Source organism: Carassius carassius, chromosome 48 (assembly GCF_963082965.1).
Source record: "Carassius carassius chromosome 48, fCarCar2.1, whole genome shotgun sequence".
Classification (NCBI taxonomy): Eukaryota; Metazoa; Chordata; class Actinopteri; order Cypriniformes; family Cyprinidae; genus Carassius; species Carassius carassius.
This window is the reverse complement of record NC_081802.1, coordinates 4503421-4519839: the sequence shown is the minus strand read 5'-3', so window position 1 is coordinate 4519839 and position 16419 is coordinate 4503421. Positions and strand designations below refer to the sequence as shown.

General features: G+C 39.1%; 2 protein-coding genes across 4 annotated transcripts in view; both read right to left on the bottom strand.

Annotated features, from left to right (window-relative positions):
- The window catches only part of LOC132131737 (natural killer cell receptor 2B4-like), a 114946-nt gene that overhangs the window by 18311 nt on the left and 80216 nt on the right, over nt 1–16419 (bottom strand). The window lies entirely within an intron of this gene.
- Nucleotides 5265–8469, bottom strand: LOC132131714 (uncharacterized). 2 transcript variants are annotated; one of them, XM_059543802.1, is made up of 5 exons: nt 8128–8469; nt 7880–7968; nt 7479–7758; nt 7089–7394; nt 5265–5586 (listed from the first exon to the last, which is right to left on the bottom strand). In XM_059543802.1, the coding sequence occupies exons 1-5, from the start codon at nt 8162–8164 to the stop codon at nt 5294–5296; spliced, it is 1005 nt and encodes a 334-aa protein (XP_059399785.1). In that variant the 5' UTR covers nt 8165–8469; the 3' UTR covers nt 5265–5293. The 2 variants fall into 2 exon arrangements, with proteins under 2 accessions (XP_059399785.1, XP_059399786.1); XM_059543803.1 differs by having other exon boundaries at nt 7880–7938.

Below are 16419 nucleotides of genomic sequence, written 5' to 3'. Positions count from 1 at the left end.
AACAATCGTGTACTACAATTAAGAGCCATTCTATAAGTAACATTTCAGCACTTGACAAATGGACAGTGACTCCTATAAGTAGCACTTAAAGCACAGCTACGTGCGATTGCTTTACCTGCATTGTTGGGAAACACACATGAAACAATAACGAACGATCGTAAAACTACTCTAGAAAACGTTCTTATATTAACCTAATGCTGCGTTCCAGACAGAACACTTGGATATTATAATAGGCCTACTATATTATTATACTATATATATATATTATATCATAGTGTATAATATTATACTTTACATACTAATATATAATACTTTTTATACAGTAGAGAGAGAGAGAGAAAGAGAGAGAGAGAGAGAGAGAGAGAGAGAGAGAGAGAGAGAGAGAGAGAGAGAGAGAGAGAGAGACGTTCTTTAAATTCCGGGTCTAATACATACATGGCTGGTTTTAGTGCACTTCAGCAAGTCACTGCCACATTTACATGCATAAAAACAACTTAATTTATTCATTTCTTTCTTAAAATAGCCTTATGAAATTTTTTTCCCCCTCCAGAACTGCACTGAGAGTCATGCTGCGTTCACTTCATGAGCATTTGACCATTTGATTTGAGTAAAACTAGCTTCACATAACATACACAGAACTGTAAAGGTATTCACGTTAACACGTCAAAATAAAAGTCCGGTTTACTTTAAAGAAAAGTATTTGCCAGAAATGTATTACTATTGTTCAGCAGGATGTACATAGCCTACTACTACTTCTACTAAAATGATTTTTTTTTAAGGAATAATCACAAAATTTCTTCCATGTTTTATTTTTAATAGTAAATCCCCTTTGTTTACCAACAAATAAACTGTGCTTAATTTTTAATAATTAAAAGAAAAACTAACTGAATGTTTTATGCCTTCATTTGACAACCAGAAAAATGTAATTACGCAACAGAATTTCTGATGGGAAAAACATTTCATAAGGCTATTTTAAGAAAATATTGAACAAATTAAGTTGTTTTTATGCATTTAAATAATTAGACATGCTCAAACACAGAATTTGGTTACAATAAAACATATGATGAAGAAAACATAAAACATTTCATAGGGCCTTAAACATGTAGTTTTTTTAAACTTTTAATAAATTGTTGTAAAAATGTATGTGTTATGATTTAAATCAATTAGACATGCTTTTTGATTAATAAAATTAAATGTAACCATTAAAATGGAGTTGAGAAAAAAAAATGGAATGCAGAAAAATGTAAACGGAAAAACAGAATTTGGAAAAAAATTAAACTGATTTTATAGGGCCCTAAAGTAGTAAGAAGTGAAGTTACTTTTCAAATGCAGTAACTAGTACAGTAATCTCATTACAATTTACAGAAATAACTAGTAACTAGGAACTAATTACATTTTTTGAATAACTACCCCAACACTGCTTACGGAGGTGTCGACATGCTAGATGTGTTAAATCACTTCTAACAGCACTTAATGGGAACAGCATCATTCACATAGAGGGCAGAGCATCACAAAGGAGCAAAGGATTAAGCAGCTGCATTGATTAATTTTATGCCACTGATCAAGCTTTTATACAGTATGTAGTTTGGGGTAACAAAGGGTTTTATAGGGTTGACTGAAATAATTAATGCAATGACTGACACTTTAAATTAATGTTTCAAGCAACAACAACAAAACAATTGAACAACAACAAAAAAACTGATCAATACAAAAAGTAGCCACTGATAATATCTAAACATATACCAAATCCAAATGTAATAAAATTAATTTATGTGTGAATTATGTGCAATGTCTTAGCTACTGGGGATTGTTATATAGGGCTAAACAGGCATCTAGTGGCAAGACAATGATATTACAGCTAATAAATTGTGCAAAATGTTTATCTTAAAGGGACTATGTTTGATACTGGCAGATAGAGGGGTCCCAGCTTTAAAAGATCCCGGTCATTATTCAGAACTACAGATGGCAAGTGAAACTGCATCAAATGTCTGTTTTAATGCAATTGGCGCTTAATTGCTCATCACTCTTTAGCTCCGGCCACAGTGCACCTCCAGGAGCTCAGCTGTTTTTGGAGAGAATCGTAAAGCTGTATCTTTCTTTTATAAACATGTTAAAACGAAAGACTTTTTGGAGATCTGAAGGATGCAGTACTACTCTATAGGTACTCAAGATTAATATGAAATTATGTGAAATTGTTTGTGTTAGGTCCCCTTTAAGTAGCAATACTTTTACTTGAGTACAATTTCTTAGTACTCTTTCCACTACTGATTTTACTAGCAGTGTGCACTGTTGAATACACTAAAATTTTCTTGTTTGTAAATTATAGTTTTATACTGTAAAATGTACAGTATGTTCTGTAAATGTTTTTACAGTTTTTTTGTATTATTTACAAAGTCATTCTGGAAACCACAGTTGACAAAATTAGTTTTTAATTTAAATTTTATTTTTTTTATATAGTGTAGGGAGTGGCTTGGCAGCTGCCAATGATGATACTCCAATGACTGCTTTTCAGTATGAATGATATAAACCAACCCCCATGTCTCTATGACATTTGGATTTAAAGATATGCCTGTTTGGGTTTGGGTTGCTAGGGCGCTTAATAGTGGTTGCTGGGGTGTGGCTAGGAAGTGCTGATGGTAATTCATGATTGGCTGTCTGCTGCCCTGAGTCAAACAAGCCCACCCCCAAAGCCAGAAAAGGTGATTGAAGTAAGGCACCAAATTCTTATGTGGAGGAAAGTGATGGTCAAAAACTCGGAATAGAAGACATCTCATACAGACCAGAGAACAACAACAAAAAAGCCTCACCCATGATACAGAACAACAGAGCATTTCCCAATTGCCAACCACAGGAAAAGAGAGAAGTAATGAAACTGATGCAGTACTGGGTTACAGAGCCCAGTGTCAATGTTCAGTTCAGTGTGACAGAGCCCAGCATCACAGAAGTGAGTTTGTAAACAACCTATGAGATCACACTTATGAACTGAGACATTAAGTGATGCACATTAATAGGTTGTTAACAGTTATGTTTTGGTACTACTCTTTAAATGTTAGTAATGGCTGTCCCCAGTTATGTTCTGAAATGACAACAAAGTTATGTAATTTTACCTGCATGAAATGAAAATTTAAAGGCAGAGTACAGGCTCCAGAAGAGCAAAATAAGCCTTTATGAAAAGCCATTTTGAAGTTATTTATGTGTGATTCATTCAAGAGTGATATGTTTTAGTCTGAGTTAAAGTTATACAGGTCCTAGTCAAAGGAAATTGGAGTAAATTATTCATTTAAAAATATATGAAATGCAGACTGTTTAGATTGCTGGTTGACTTTTATTAATATATGACTGCATTGTGGCATCAGTGTGTGGGGGGGGGGGTTGCTTCTTTTCATCAATCTCTTCAATGTCTCTGTCTCTCTACTAAAGCCAATAAAAACTAAATGACAGTTTAAAATCTCTTTTAAGACAAATAAAGTGATATTTATAATATCTATAATCAATAAACATTTATCTTAATAAACATTAACATTAGAATTTGTAGCGCTATATTTTAGCTTTAAAATGCTTGCAGAAATTTCACAACCTGGCCGGTAAAAACTATATTTGTAGAACATTCCAAAGCAGACCAAAAAAATATTAACACATGATTCATTCAAACAAAGATTTGGGAAACATAAAACATGTTTTTTTTTTATCATCTGCAATGATTTATTTTTGTTTGAGTGCTCAACTCCATAAAGGAGGCATTTTTTTTTCAAATTGGGGAAAAAAAGTAAAAATAAAAAACAAGTAAAAGGATTCTGAATTCAGGTAACTGCAAATGTATTTGGTTTAATAATTCCTGATGTTTGGTTTAATAATGACATGGGAGAAATATCTATGCACTATATTCAGCACAAATAAGATGGCTTGTGATGTACCTTAACTTTTAACCTTTTAACTTTCACCCCTAAAAGGAGCTAATGAAAAAAATATTTAACTTAAAATTCTTACAAGTAGACACATAATAAATTATATTTTTAAATGTATGGTTTATATAAAACTATACCATACTGTTGAGCTGTCAGTCCATGGTAAATCTTGAGTAAAAATTTAGAGAACTATTTCTATTTGTTATTTTCCAATAATACAAATTCCTTTAACTTTATTAGTATCTTGGATACATTTCATAACCTTCAGGGGTCCACAAAGATAAAACATTATATTTAAGAATCTCTATAATATATATAGACGTATGGCAATATACAGTATATGTTATATGATGTCCTTTACAGACATATCCACCCTTGACTGCTTGTTTGACCCTATCTGATGACTGACCAGTGCCCTTCTCCCTTCTGTGTGACTGACTAAAGTTTGTAAACTGCTGCTGTCACTGGAAAACTGGAAATTCCCAACCCCCCATGGCAACAGCAGACACAGAGATTGGGCAATACAGCTGTGGAAAGATTGCTCTGTCATCTTTTCCTTCTGATAGATTTATTCCCTATCAACCGTATGGTAGAGATATGAGGAAAGCAAGGGGTTTGCAGGGTTGCTGCCTGGGGAGTTCCTGGATGCCACTGAAAAAAAAGCAAAAGCAAAATTCAAATGCACCATTATAAATTAAACTTGTATTAAGTGTTTTTTATTGAGTTCATTGTGAAAATGTATAATATAAAACTGCAATGTCCTTGTCTGAGATCTTCCACTGACCGCCTGCAGGCTTTCATAGATTATTATTACATTTACATAGCTTACATATTCTTTTATTTACCACATATCCAATTCTGTACTTTCTAGATGCTAAATGATTCTATCATAAAACTAAAATTAGTAACAAAAAAGACTAAACATTGCAAATTATTGTGAACATAAAAATGGTCAATATAGTTGTCAAGTTAGTTTTCCACAAAAGGCTCATATATCAGCTGTAGGTAATACTTACCTTCTTGTCTTCTTTGTTTACGTTTGTAGAAATATATAACAAGAGCAACAAGAATACAAAGAGCAACAGCACCTTAAAACCTTTATCCATGTATTATCGCTTTTTTCTGGAATAGACAAAAAGAAAACAGTATAAGCGACTTGTTCCTCACAGATTTCAAACAAGGTGACTACATATAATCAGACATATACAGAGAGCAGTTATTTGACCAACAAGGAATCACTGGCAGTATTAGCACCCATATAAACATGACAGTGAACACATTTAACCATTAAACATGACTTGGACTGAATTTGCTTCTGCTGATCTTCAAGGTTTGTGTCCAAACCTTTGACTGTCTGGTAAAATGATATAAAAAGACATCCTGAGAGATCAAGTCCAGACAAATGATGGCATACCTGCACAAACTTCACTGATGATGAGAAACTTAGTCTCATTGATGAGCGAATTGGAGATCACACAGCTGTAGTTGCCTTTATCCGTATATTCCAGACATAAATAGTTTAAATCAGTTATGTTTATGCTGGACAATAAACGGTTTTCTTTGTACCAGGACAGAGTTGCCTTAGATTTCACATTCTCCACAAAACACTCCACCACACATTTTGAGTCTGATGATGGACAGTGTTTGGATTGATTGGAAATTTGAGGACTGGGCAGACGATCTGGGGAACATAAGAGAGAGAAAAAAGAAGAAACATATGAGAAATGTGTAGAAAAAGAAGAAATCAATAGTCATGACAACATAAACGAATGCAAGACTGTTTATATCCTAATAAAGCAGCCCAAACTCCACTCGCTGCATCACTAGAGGGCTTTTTTTTGGACTTAATTATTCAATATTCAGAACTGCATACTAGCACACTACTCTTTCCTTTTTCACTATTTCTGAACATGGTATAGATATTAAGAGTACTATTCTGGTAGAATTCAGCAACTCTCTGTCCCATCCGTCCTCTTCTTGCTATTTGTATACTTCTTTTAAACTAAAAATAGGAAAGTATGATTTTAGTTTACTTTTTATGTACCTCTCAAAAAATGTGCTTTATGTACTTCTCAAAAATATACTTAAAATGACATTTAAGTATACTTGACTTATACTGACAAAAAGTCTAAATATATTTGAGCTATACTCCTAGAATCTGTGTTTTCATTATTATATGGTAGAGGGCGCTAGTACACATGTTCTGTGCAGAATTTCCAAAAAAACACAAGTGAAGAAGAAAAAAGAAACACCGGATCCTAAAACACGTAATCTAAAGTGAAAGTGACGTGACATTCAGTTGTGAGTCTGACTCTAGGCCACGACTTCCCTTAAATGTTCATCTGTAAAATGAAACAGCATCAAAACTGTAGCGTTATGGAAGAAAATGTCGACTGATGAAGAGGTAATAATTGCAGTCAGGCTTTGGGGTGTTGATCATTTTTATTGTCATTCTGAATCCAATTCATAGTCTTTTTTCAGCTTTTTGTTCAAAATGTTATTTATTTTTTTATTAAACTTACCCACATTAAAATGTTTAAAAAAAGAACGCATGAAGCTTGAATAAAATGTTTTGGTTTACAAGCTGACTTCTTTGTTCTTTCTTTGGATGTTTTGTATGTTCAGATTTTCATATAACAAAATATATACGAATTAAAACCTAAATATAGAGATAGTAGTATACTAAATGTATGATGTAAACTTCACTTAAAGAAAACTTATGTGTATACTTGCAGTATAAAACTACTAAACTAGTTTACTGAGATTATACTTCAAAGTGTACTAAGTATTTAATTAGTAAACTCTCAGTACATATAAGTTCACTTTTAGTATAATTGCAGTACAAACTACAAACATAGAGGTAAACTAGTTGTGTACTCAAAGTTTACTACTATTATACTTAAAGTATACATAAAAGTATACTTTTATATACTAGAAAGCGGCCCATTTAGTCACAAGGAGTATTGAAACAGTACACTTACAAGTATACTACTAGAACAATGATATCTGTATACTTGCTACATAAAGTGTACTTAAAAATATACTTGAACTTTACTTAAGCATACTTAGTAAAATAAACTTGAAGTATACTACTTTTTTAGTAAGGTTTTGGACATAGGCATTTACATAAATAGTTAAAATGTGTGCACTCCATTTGTGACAGGATCTCTTTAGTTTACTTACCAATGACAGTAACGTTGAAATTCCAACATTCGCGAAATTCATCGTTGATCTGTAGTTTAAAGATTCCAGAGTCTGTTGTGCTGGTGTTTGTGACGGTGAGATCTCCAGTTTGACTGTCGACCAACAGTCTGCCTTTTAATTCCCCGTGAACACACATGTTGATATGATCTTTACTTATTTCCACAATGAGAGCCTCATTAGGACCATAAAACCATCTAATGAAAATATCCTCTTGTATGTCTCTTAAATTAGTGTGTAGAGTGACAGAATCTCCCTTCTTCACCGTCTGCGATGTCTGTGTTTTGGCTGTATCAGTAACAAAACACTGACAGAAATAAGAAGGACATAGACATATGCAGTAAATTAAGAGTAACATCACCCCTTACATACCTGGGCATGGCTTACAGTGTTGAGGGGTGTTGAGATATAAAGTCGTGCTGCTGTTCTGTTTGTTCAGCACACAGCTGTAGTTGCTTTTGTCCTGATTATCCACAAACAATTTAAGAGAGGGGTCTGGGTCAAGATAAACAACACTGACTTGGGAACATACTTGATTTTCTTTAAACCAGGTTAGATTAGCTTCTTGAACTCTGGATGCTGAACACTTTAGCACGCACACGGACTCTGATGGTAAACAATTGAAATGTCTGGTAATTTTAAGAGGCATGAGCTGGAAAAAAAATCAGAGATCAATTAATAAGAATTAAATCTAAAACATTAAGACAATCTGAAGCAATTATTATGATAATTACAGAAAGATTCAGCTAGCTGAAAAAGTTTAAAAGTATTACATCAGTCTTATGAAAGCTGGGATCTCCATTCTTCACTGATGCCATCTTTATTCCATAAGCTTGAACGCACAACACCCACAGAACATATACTGACATTATGTACAGAGAAAAGCGCTTATTACTGAGACAATGCGTCAAGTAATTTGATACGGTATGAACAAAGAGAAGAAGTTAATGAAGTTTGCAGTACAATATTGTTCAAATTAAACAATAGGGGTTAAAATATTAAAAGTAAATGTAGAATTTACCTCTCAAGAGCCATAAAACAAATAGCAGTCGAGCCATAATCTTCAAAAGAACCAATGAAATGGGTTGCTTGATTTGAAGCAAACCAACTAAAGTGAAGCTTGTTAAAGCATTGAAGAACGGATGCAGGGTTCTTTGTTTTTGAAGCAAACCTCAGTGCACGTGATCCTTTTTTTTTTTTTAGAGCACTTTCTCTTTTGAAATTTATATGGGTTGGGTTTCTGTTTTTAACTGTGAGCAAATAATAAAACTAATGTGTATTCCTTTTTGTTATGGTTTTAGAAATTTAGAAATTGATTTTTTTTATTATGCTGATTTATCATGCAATGCAACTACATTCACTTCCTGTAATAAGCCATTTTACATTTTTTGCACCTATGACCTACTTTCACTATTCATGGAAACAGACCTGCTGCATTATTGTTTTGTGTTTTTGAGATCACAGTTGAGAACGGTTCAGAACCCCCTTATGAGAAGACTAAATCTAAGGACCGTGACGTCGCCCGGTGTTGGCGCAGCCGGGGCCCCACCCTGGAGCCAGGCCCGGGGTTGGGGCTCGTATGCGAGCGCCTGGTGGCCGGGCCTCTCCCCACGGGGTCCGGCCGGGCTCAGCCCGAAGGAGCGACGTGGGGCCGCCTTCCCGTGGGCTCACCACCTACAGGAGGGACCGTAAGGGGCCGGTGCTTAGACAATCGGGCGGCAGTCGAAGGCGGGGGCCTCGACAGCCCGATCCCTGGACACGGAAACTAGCTCTAGGGACGTGGAACGTCACCTCACTGGCAGGGAAGGAGCCCGAGATTGTGCGTGAGGTTGAGAGGTTCCGACTAGCGATAGTCGGGCTCACCTCTATGCCCAGCTTGGGCTCTGGAACCACACTCCTCGAGAGAGGATGGACTCTTCACCACTCTGGAGTTGCCCATGGTGAGAGGCGGCGGGCTGGTGTGGGTTTGCTTATAGCCCCCCAGCTCAGCTGCCATGTGTTGGAGTTTACCCCGGTGAACGAGAGGGTTGCTTCCCTGCGCCTTCGGGTCGGGGATAGGTCTCTCACTGTCGTTTGTGCCTACGGGCCGAACGGCAGTGCAGAGTACCCGGCCTTCTTGGGGTCTCTGGGAGGGGTGCTGGAAAGTGCTCCGACTGGGGACTCCGTCGTTTTACTGGGGGACTTCAACGCCCACGTGGGCAACGACAGTGACACCTGGAGGGGCGTGATTGGGAGGAACGGCCCCCCTGATCTGAACCCGAGCGATGTTCAGTTATTGGACTTCTGTGCTAGTTACAGCTTGTCCATAACGAACACCATGTTCAAGCATAAGGGTGTCCATCAGTACACGTGGCACCAGGACACCCTAGGCCGTAGGTCGATGATCGACTTTGTGGTCGTTTCATCCGACCTCCGGCCGTATGTCTTGGACACTCGGGTGAAGAGAGGGGCGGAGCTGTCAACCGATCACCACCTGGTGGTGAGTTGGATCCGATGGCGGGGGAGGAAGCTGGACAGACTCGGCAGACCCAAACGTACTGTGAGGGTCTGCTGGGAACGTTTGGCCGAGTCTCCTGTCAGAGAGATCTTCAACTCCCACCTCCGGCAGAGCTTCGACTGGATCCCGAGGGAGGCTGGAGATATTGAGTCCGAGTGGACCATGTTCTCCACCTCCATTGTCGAAGCGGCCGCGCGGAGCTGTGGCCGTAAGGTTTCCGGTGCCTGTCGAGGTGGCAATCCCCGAACCCGGTGGTGGACACCGGAAGTAAGGGATGCCGTCAAGCTGAAGAAGGAGTCCTATCGGGCCTGGTTGGCTTGTGGGACTCCTGAGGCAGCTGACAGGTACCGGCAGGCCAAGCAGGCTACAGCCCGGGTCGTTGTGGAGGCAAAAACTCGGGCCTGGGAGGAGTTCGGTGAGGCCATGGAGAAGTACTATAGGTCAGCCTCGAAGAGATTCTGGCAAACCGTCCGGCGCCTCAGGAGAGGGAAGCAGTGCCCTACCAACGCTGTTTACAGTAAAGGTGGGGAGCTGTTGACCTCAACTGGGGATGTCGTTGGACGGTGGAAGGAATACTTCGAGGATCTCCTCAATCCCGCTGTCACGTCTTCCATTGAGGAAGCAGAGGCTGAGGGCTCAGATGTGGACTCGTCCATCACCCAAGCTGAAGTCACCGAGGTAGTCAAGAAACAGGGGGATCACACTTCTCAGCCTCCCTGGGAAAGTCTATGCCAGGGTACTGGAGAGGAGAATCCGGCCGATAGTAGAACCTCGGATTCAGGAGGAACAGTGTGGCTTTCGTCCAGGCCGTGGAACACTGGACCAGCTCTATACCCTCTACAGGGTGCTGGAGGGTTCATGGGAGTTTGCCCAACCAGTCCACATGTGCTTTTACGACCGGAGCAGGAGCTTGGTTCGTATTGCCAGCAGTAAGTCAGACTTGTTCCCGGTGCGTGTTGGACTCCGGCAGGGCTGCCCTTTGTCGCCGGTTCTGTTCATGATTTTTATGGACAGAATTTCTAGGCGCAGCCAGGGGCCGGAGGGGGTCAGGTTTGGTGACGACACGATTTCGTCTCTGCTCTTTGCGGATGATGTTGTCGTGTTGGCCTCATCAAGCCAGGACCTTCAGCATGCACTGGGACGGTTTGCAGCCGAGTGTGAAGCGGCTGGGATGAGAATCAGCACCTCCAAATCCGAGGCCATGGTCCTCAGTCGGAAAAGGGTGGCTTGCCCACTTCAGGTTGATGGAGAGTTCCTGCCTCAAGTGGAGGAGTTTAAGTATCTTGGGGTCTTGTTCACGAGTGAGGGAAGGATGGAACGGGAGATTGACAGACGGATCGGTGCAGCTTCTGCAGTAATGCGGTCGATGTACCGGTCTGTCGTGGTGAAGAAAGAGCTGAGCCGCAAGGCGAAGCTCTCGATTTACCGGTCAATCTACGTTCCTACTCTCACCTATGGTCATGAGCTTTGGGTCATGACCGAAAGGACAAGATCCCGGATACAGGCGGCCGAAATGAGCTTTCTCCGCAGGGTGGCTGGGCGATCCCTTAGAGATAGGGTGAGAAGCTCAGTCACCCGGGAGGAGCTCAGAGTAGAGCCGCTGGTCCTCCACATCGAGAGGGGTCAGCTGAGGTGGCTCGGGCATCTGTTCCGGATGCCTCCTGGACGCCTTCCCGGGAAGGTGTTCCGGGCGCGTCCCACTGGGAGGAGACCCCGGGGAAGACCTAGGACACGCTGGAGAGACTATGTCTCCCGGCTGGCCTGGGAACGCCTCGGTGTCCCCCCAGAAGAGCTGGAGGAAGTGTCTAGGGAGAGGGAAGTCTGGGGTTCTCTGCTTAGACTGCTGCCCCCGCGACCCGGCCCCGGATAAGCGGAAGAAGATGGATGGATGGATGGATGGATATTAAAAAATTAATACAGTTGTATTGTGTGGTTTAAATACTTTCTATATCTGTACAGTTTTTGTGTTTTTTATTATTCTGAAAAATACTACATTTGAACTGTTGCCACTGTACAAGAACTTTATCCCCCTTAAAATCGTTCATGGAGCCTTTGGGTAAACTCAAAGCAGGTAAACTTCTGTAGTGGTAAACCAGAGATGAAATTAATGGACTAATTTATCTTAAATCAATAGTCATAAAATAGTCAATAGTCAATAATGAGAACACACAAACGCACTTGCTACACTCCATTGCTGCCCTGGAAAAGCAAACTGCATCCTGGGTTCTTTGGAAAGCTGATCACGGTAAACTTTCCCTCACATCCAAAAACACACTTAATCTTGAACAAATCCTATGCAGCGCTGCCGACGATTTTCTGATGAAGCCTGCTGATGTGCATGGTCTCGCTCTTCTTTGGTCAATGTGTGCGCCGGCGCACTTTTCAGAGAGAAATGCTCATATAAGGAGTTCTACCATCATCTACGTCATTAGATCCATGATCAAAAAAAAAAAAGAAACAGCCATACCCATACCAACCCGAAAGTTAGATCTGCTGCACAGAAATTCTCCATCATTTGTCCAAATCATTTTTTAAAACTTTGGCCCAGTTCAGCACAAAAATCCATCTCTTCAACACTGTGAACAACTCTGAATACATGAAACACCATTAACGCAAATGTGTGATAAAGGGGAAGGATATGACCCCTTGCTGCTGCACGAGGAGCATGTAATATGTATTTATGCTATAAATTGCATAATGGAGGGTGGTATTCCAGCAGGGGAAGCATACAGCCTTTGGAAACTTAGAATTACAGTCCAATCTAAATGAGAATGCTCCATATAAACATCTCAGTCGGAATTAAATTGCCCAAACCGAAATAGTAATCGGTTTGAGAGGGGTGGGATAACCTTCTACAAACCGAACTTAATTAAAACCCTGCCATGTAACGTGTTAAACTGATTACTTTGCATCGATGTAATCACATCAGATAGATGTAGTCATCAGAATGGGAACGTGATGTCGGCAACGCTGTGCATTCTGTGATTTGTAGACACTGACGTTACAGTAGAGACTGGATAATAGTGGACCTAGAAGTTAAAATTTAAATGATACAGTTATCACACATTAGAATGGAAAACACTTGCTGTGTTATGAACGGTCATATCTGCTCTCATGACCAGAGCAGAAAGCTGATGTAATAAATGAAGCACAATGTACTGCTGTTCAGCAACACTTTGTGAAAAATGGTGTATTTTTCCATTTAAGTACAGTAAAATGTAGTTTATTTTTTATTTTTTTTATCAGAATTCAATTTATTTCAGAGCTGCATTACATAGGGTTTTAGGCTACGGTTATTTTCCTTAATGCTTTAACATTAAGAAATTAGGGAGATATGATGATATAATTATCAACTGCTGAGAGCTATATTGGTTCTATGCATGGTCTATTTATTCCAATCAGTGCAAGCAGTTATTAAAATAGTAATACAACTGTGGCCGTTTTTTCCTCTGGTGATTTGTATGATGTCATCGTAGGCCACTTAGCATGTCCCAAAATAGAAAGCACATGTAAACACCATATCGGATTAGATATCGTCTCATGTAAACAGTCCACCGAATCTTTAAATCTGAATGACAAAAAATGTGCACATGTAAACATGGCTATTGATATCACGCTCTTATAGGCCTATGTATAGAAGCCATAGAGCAATAAACGCGTGCTTCTGACGCTGTGTGCATCTAAATCAACCGCACACTCACACAGCTAATGTGACATCAACCTTAGAAATAAACACCCGTGACATTGGCCGCTAAATACAGCGAACCCCCGTTGAAACACCTACACGAGGATGCTTGTCTCATTTTACCCTGTTCTCATGGCGTGTCCTCAGAGCGATTACATGCTCTAGCTGCTTATTGCTCCAGGTGTATGAACACAGATGTGTAAATGCTGCTTTTGCATTAATATAGGGTACTTTTGCATTAAATCAATACTCTTTTCCTCATATCTGACAAATAAAACAGCAGATCAGAGCACAGTTACATTGTTAGTCATCAGTTGTTTGCATGTCAAACGCTGATGCTCTTGCGTTAAATATTTTCTAAAGGGCCCATTCATTCAATTCAGTTCAGTTTATTTATGATATTCTTAATTTTTTTTTTTTTTTTTTTTTTTTTTTTTTTTTTAGCTCTGAGCTAAATAATTACTTTGTTTCACTTACACCTGTATTTTGATTGACCACCGAAAAGCCGTTAACAGTCTTGCACTTCTGAGAGTTTTTTTTTTTTTTGATGCCTTGGGTTCTGGCCACCATTTCCTTTGCAGCTAAGGCTCAACATCCTTTACAACTTTCTCATCAGTTTGAAGCTGTACAGTGACATTTTCAAAGTGCTTTTGCTCTCTTGACGGGATTAAAGAGGATGAATTATCATTGTAGATCATCAGTTGTGTCATGATAGCTAAATTCTGGCAGGTTTGTGTCACATGACAGACAGACAGACCATGCTGTGCACATCCTGATCAAATGGATAATTCATATTCAAAACCAAGCTTTTAGCTGCTTTTGTAGAATAAAACGCATTTATATAAGCTACCCAACATCATAATGTTTTAAGCATTTCCATTGGGGTTTCACAAATGAAAGTAAGGCTAAACCACATGGCCACATGAAAAATTAGATAAGGTTCATCTATAATTTTTGCAAAAAGGATGTTGAACACGAATCTCATACCCGTACAATGACAATGAATTAACTAACTGGAACTTGGATTAGTATTAATTGCAAAACTATTGTAATGCGTTCTCACAACATTTGATTACAGTGAAGTGTGGAGGTGTCTGGTAGGGGGATTCACAGAAGTGGAAATTGCCCTTTACCCACTTGCTGCAAGCAGACACAAACACACCAACACACTGTTTCATGCATTTCCCATGTGACCAGTAATACATACACCCCTGCACCCGCTGCTACATTCAGCCAACCACACAAAACCACATGGACAGTCGATAAACAACAATGACTACAGCAGGTATCATTCTGACTCTGATACTGAGCTGCCAGTGAGGCATAAAGCTCCTCGTTTTCATTCTGTATATTAAATAAAAGAGGCCTTATGCACAACTCTTTTAATGCAAAATAATTATTGAGACTGAAACAGAGGCTGAAGTTAATGTGGCAATGCCGAGTGTTTTACATTATTGGCTGACAGTGGAGTATTTGCAGTATATAAATATTTCTTAATCAATTTTGACCAATAGGTGGTGCTGTTATCAGATTATTATAGTGTGGTCAGTGTGATGAGACAACTGTTTCGGGGTCAATATGCCAAAGCATTGAAGAGTTGCATCCTCAGAATCAGCTTGGCATCATGCCAACAATTTCACCGATGTGTTATTTGAGATTGGTTTAGTCTATTAAAAAGCTTTTGATAACTATTTGCCGGCTTGGGCTGAAGTAGTTTCGCATAGCCAGACCTTTAGGCCTACAACTGAAGGTCTGGAATCCATGGCAGCTTTCATTGGCCAAGGCCCACCCATGAGGTCGTTTGACCGAAATGTCAAACAACCAATCACAGTTTGTTTTGTTTCATCATCACGTTTCAAGGCGTGGAAATGTTGCCACAATAACGGACTGGTGTATAAAACTCTTAAACATATTTTAAAGGATCTGTGCAGCAAACTTTAATCATTTTACATACTTTTGAAAATCCAGCGTTTAGTTGATCCTGATAAGTGCTTGTCGTTACAGTTGTAGACACGACGGCTTTCTTCTTTTGTGAGGTGGTTTGGCGTCATGGCATCTTTGATTCCAGGCAGAACGTTAGAATGCGACACACACGTCTCCTGGAAATCCTGTATATTTCAACCAATCCAATGACGGCTTCAACTCCTGAAGTGTTTCCACTTTTGTCTGCTGTATACATCAGACGTTTAGCCAATCGTCTGTTGGCGTGATGACTGAAGGCCCCGATATACTTCAAACGAAATCAAAGAACTAACTGATATGACATAATTTCAAAACAAACACACATCCCCAATCTTTTCTGCAGTCTTTGGATCTTGGTGATGCTGTTGGTCGAGTTTCCTTTTCTTCTTCCTCTGTTAAACACAATTCGGCAGGTTCGGGCTTTTTTTTCAATGGGATGTTGTTTCTAGACCTCCTAATATAACTTTCTGGAATAGCTGTGTTGATGGTTTGACATGGCATAGAATTGGGAAATTACCTCATAAATATTTAATAACAAATAAAGCAAAATAAATCTATTTCAAACTCATTAGTAAATATTACCAGGGTAACCATTTCCTTGTAAATAGATTTAACTGTAATATTGACATGGTTTGTACTTTTTGTGGTACATTTTTATTTGTTTTGGAGTTGTCCTTAGTCAACCTGTTTTTTTTTTTGTCAGATTGTTTAATGTGAATGTTTCAATAAACGACAACAACAACAACCATGATGTTGCGTTCTCTTCTTAAATTTAATTTCTTTTGTCTGATAACACTATGGCAGTGCAGTCTCTGTGAGATATGTGATTGTCATATATATATATATATACAAAAAACCAAAATACAAGTTTGTATTAAGTGAAAATGGATGATAAAAACGGTTTTCGAATGGAATAAATAGCAAGTACTTTGAGTGTCTTGTTCATCATATTTGTTATCGTATAAAAACAACAGAACTGAAATGATATGTTTATCACCAACACAGCGCATGAGTGTAAACAATGCGATATCTGCCTTTGATGTCGTAGCTGTCTGTTCTACTTCCTGTTCTCCTTCGAGAGGTCACAACTGTATTTCCTCAGTTACCAGTTACCAGCACTGATCAGCTCCAGACATGACGAAGCGGATATCGTCCTCTTTCGGAAGGCC

What these genes read in the sequence shown, in the direction of transcription:
- LOC132131714 (XM_059543802.1), bottom strand. Translation starts at nt 8,164, where the DNA reads ATGGCTCGACTGCTATTTGTTTTATGGCTCTTGAGAG. An exon ending in CCAGCTTTCATAAGACTGAT is followed by an intron (nt 7,759 to 7,879) that starts GTAATACTTTTA and finishes TTTTTTTTCCAG; the next exon opens with CTCATGCCTCTTAAAATTAC. An exon ending in ACACTGTAAGCCATGCCCAG is followed by an intron (nt 7,395 to 7,478) that starts GTATGTAAGGGG and finishes TTACTGATACAG; the next exon opens with CCAAAACACAGACATCGCAG.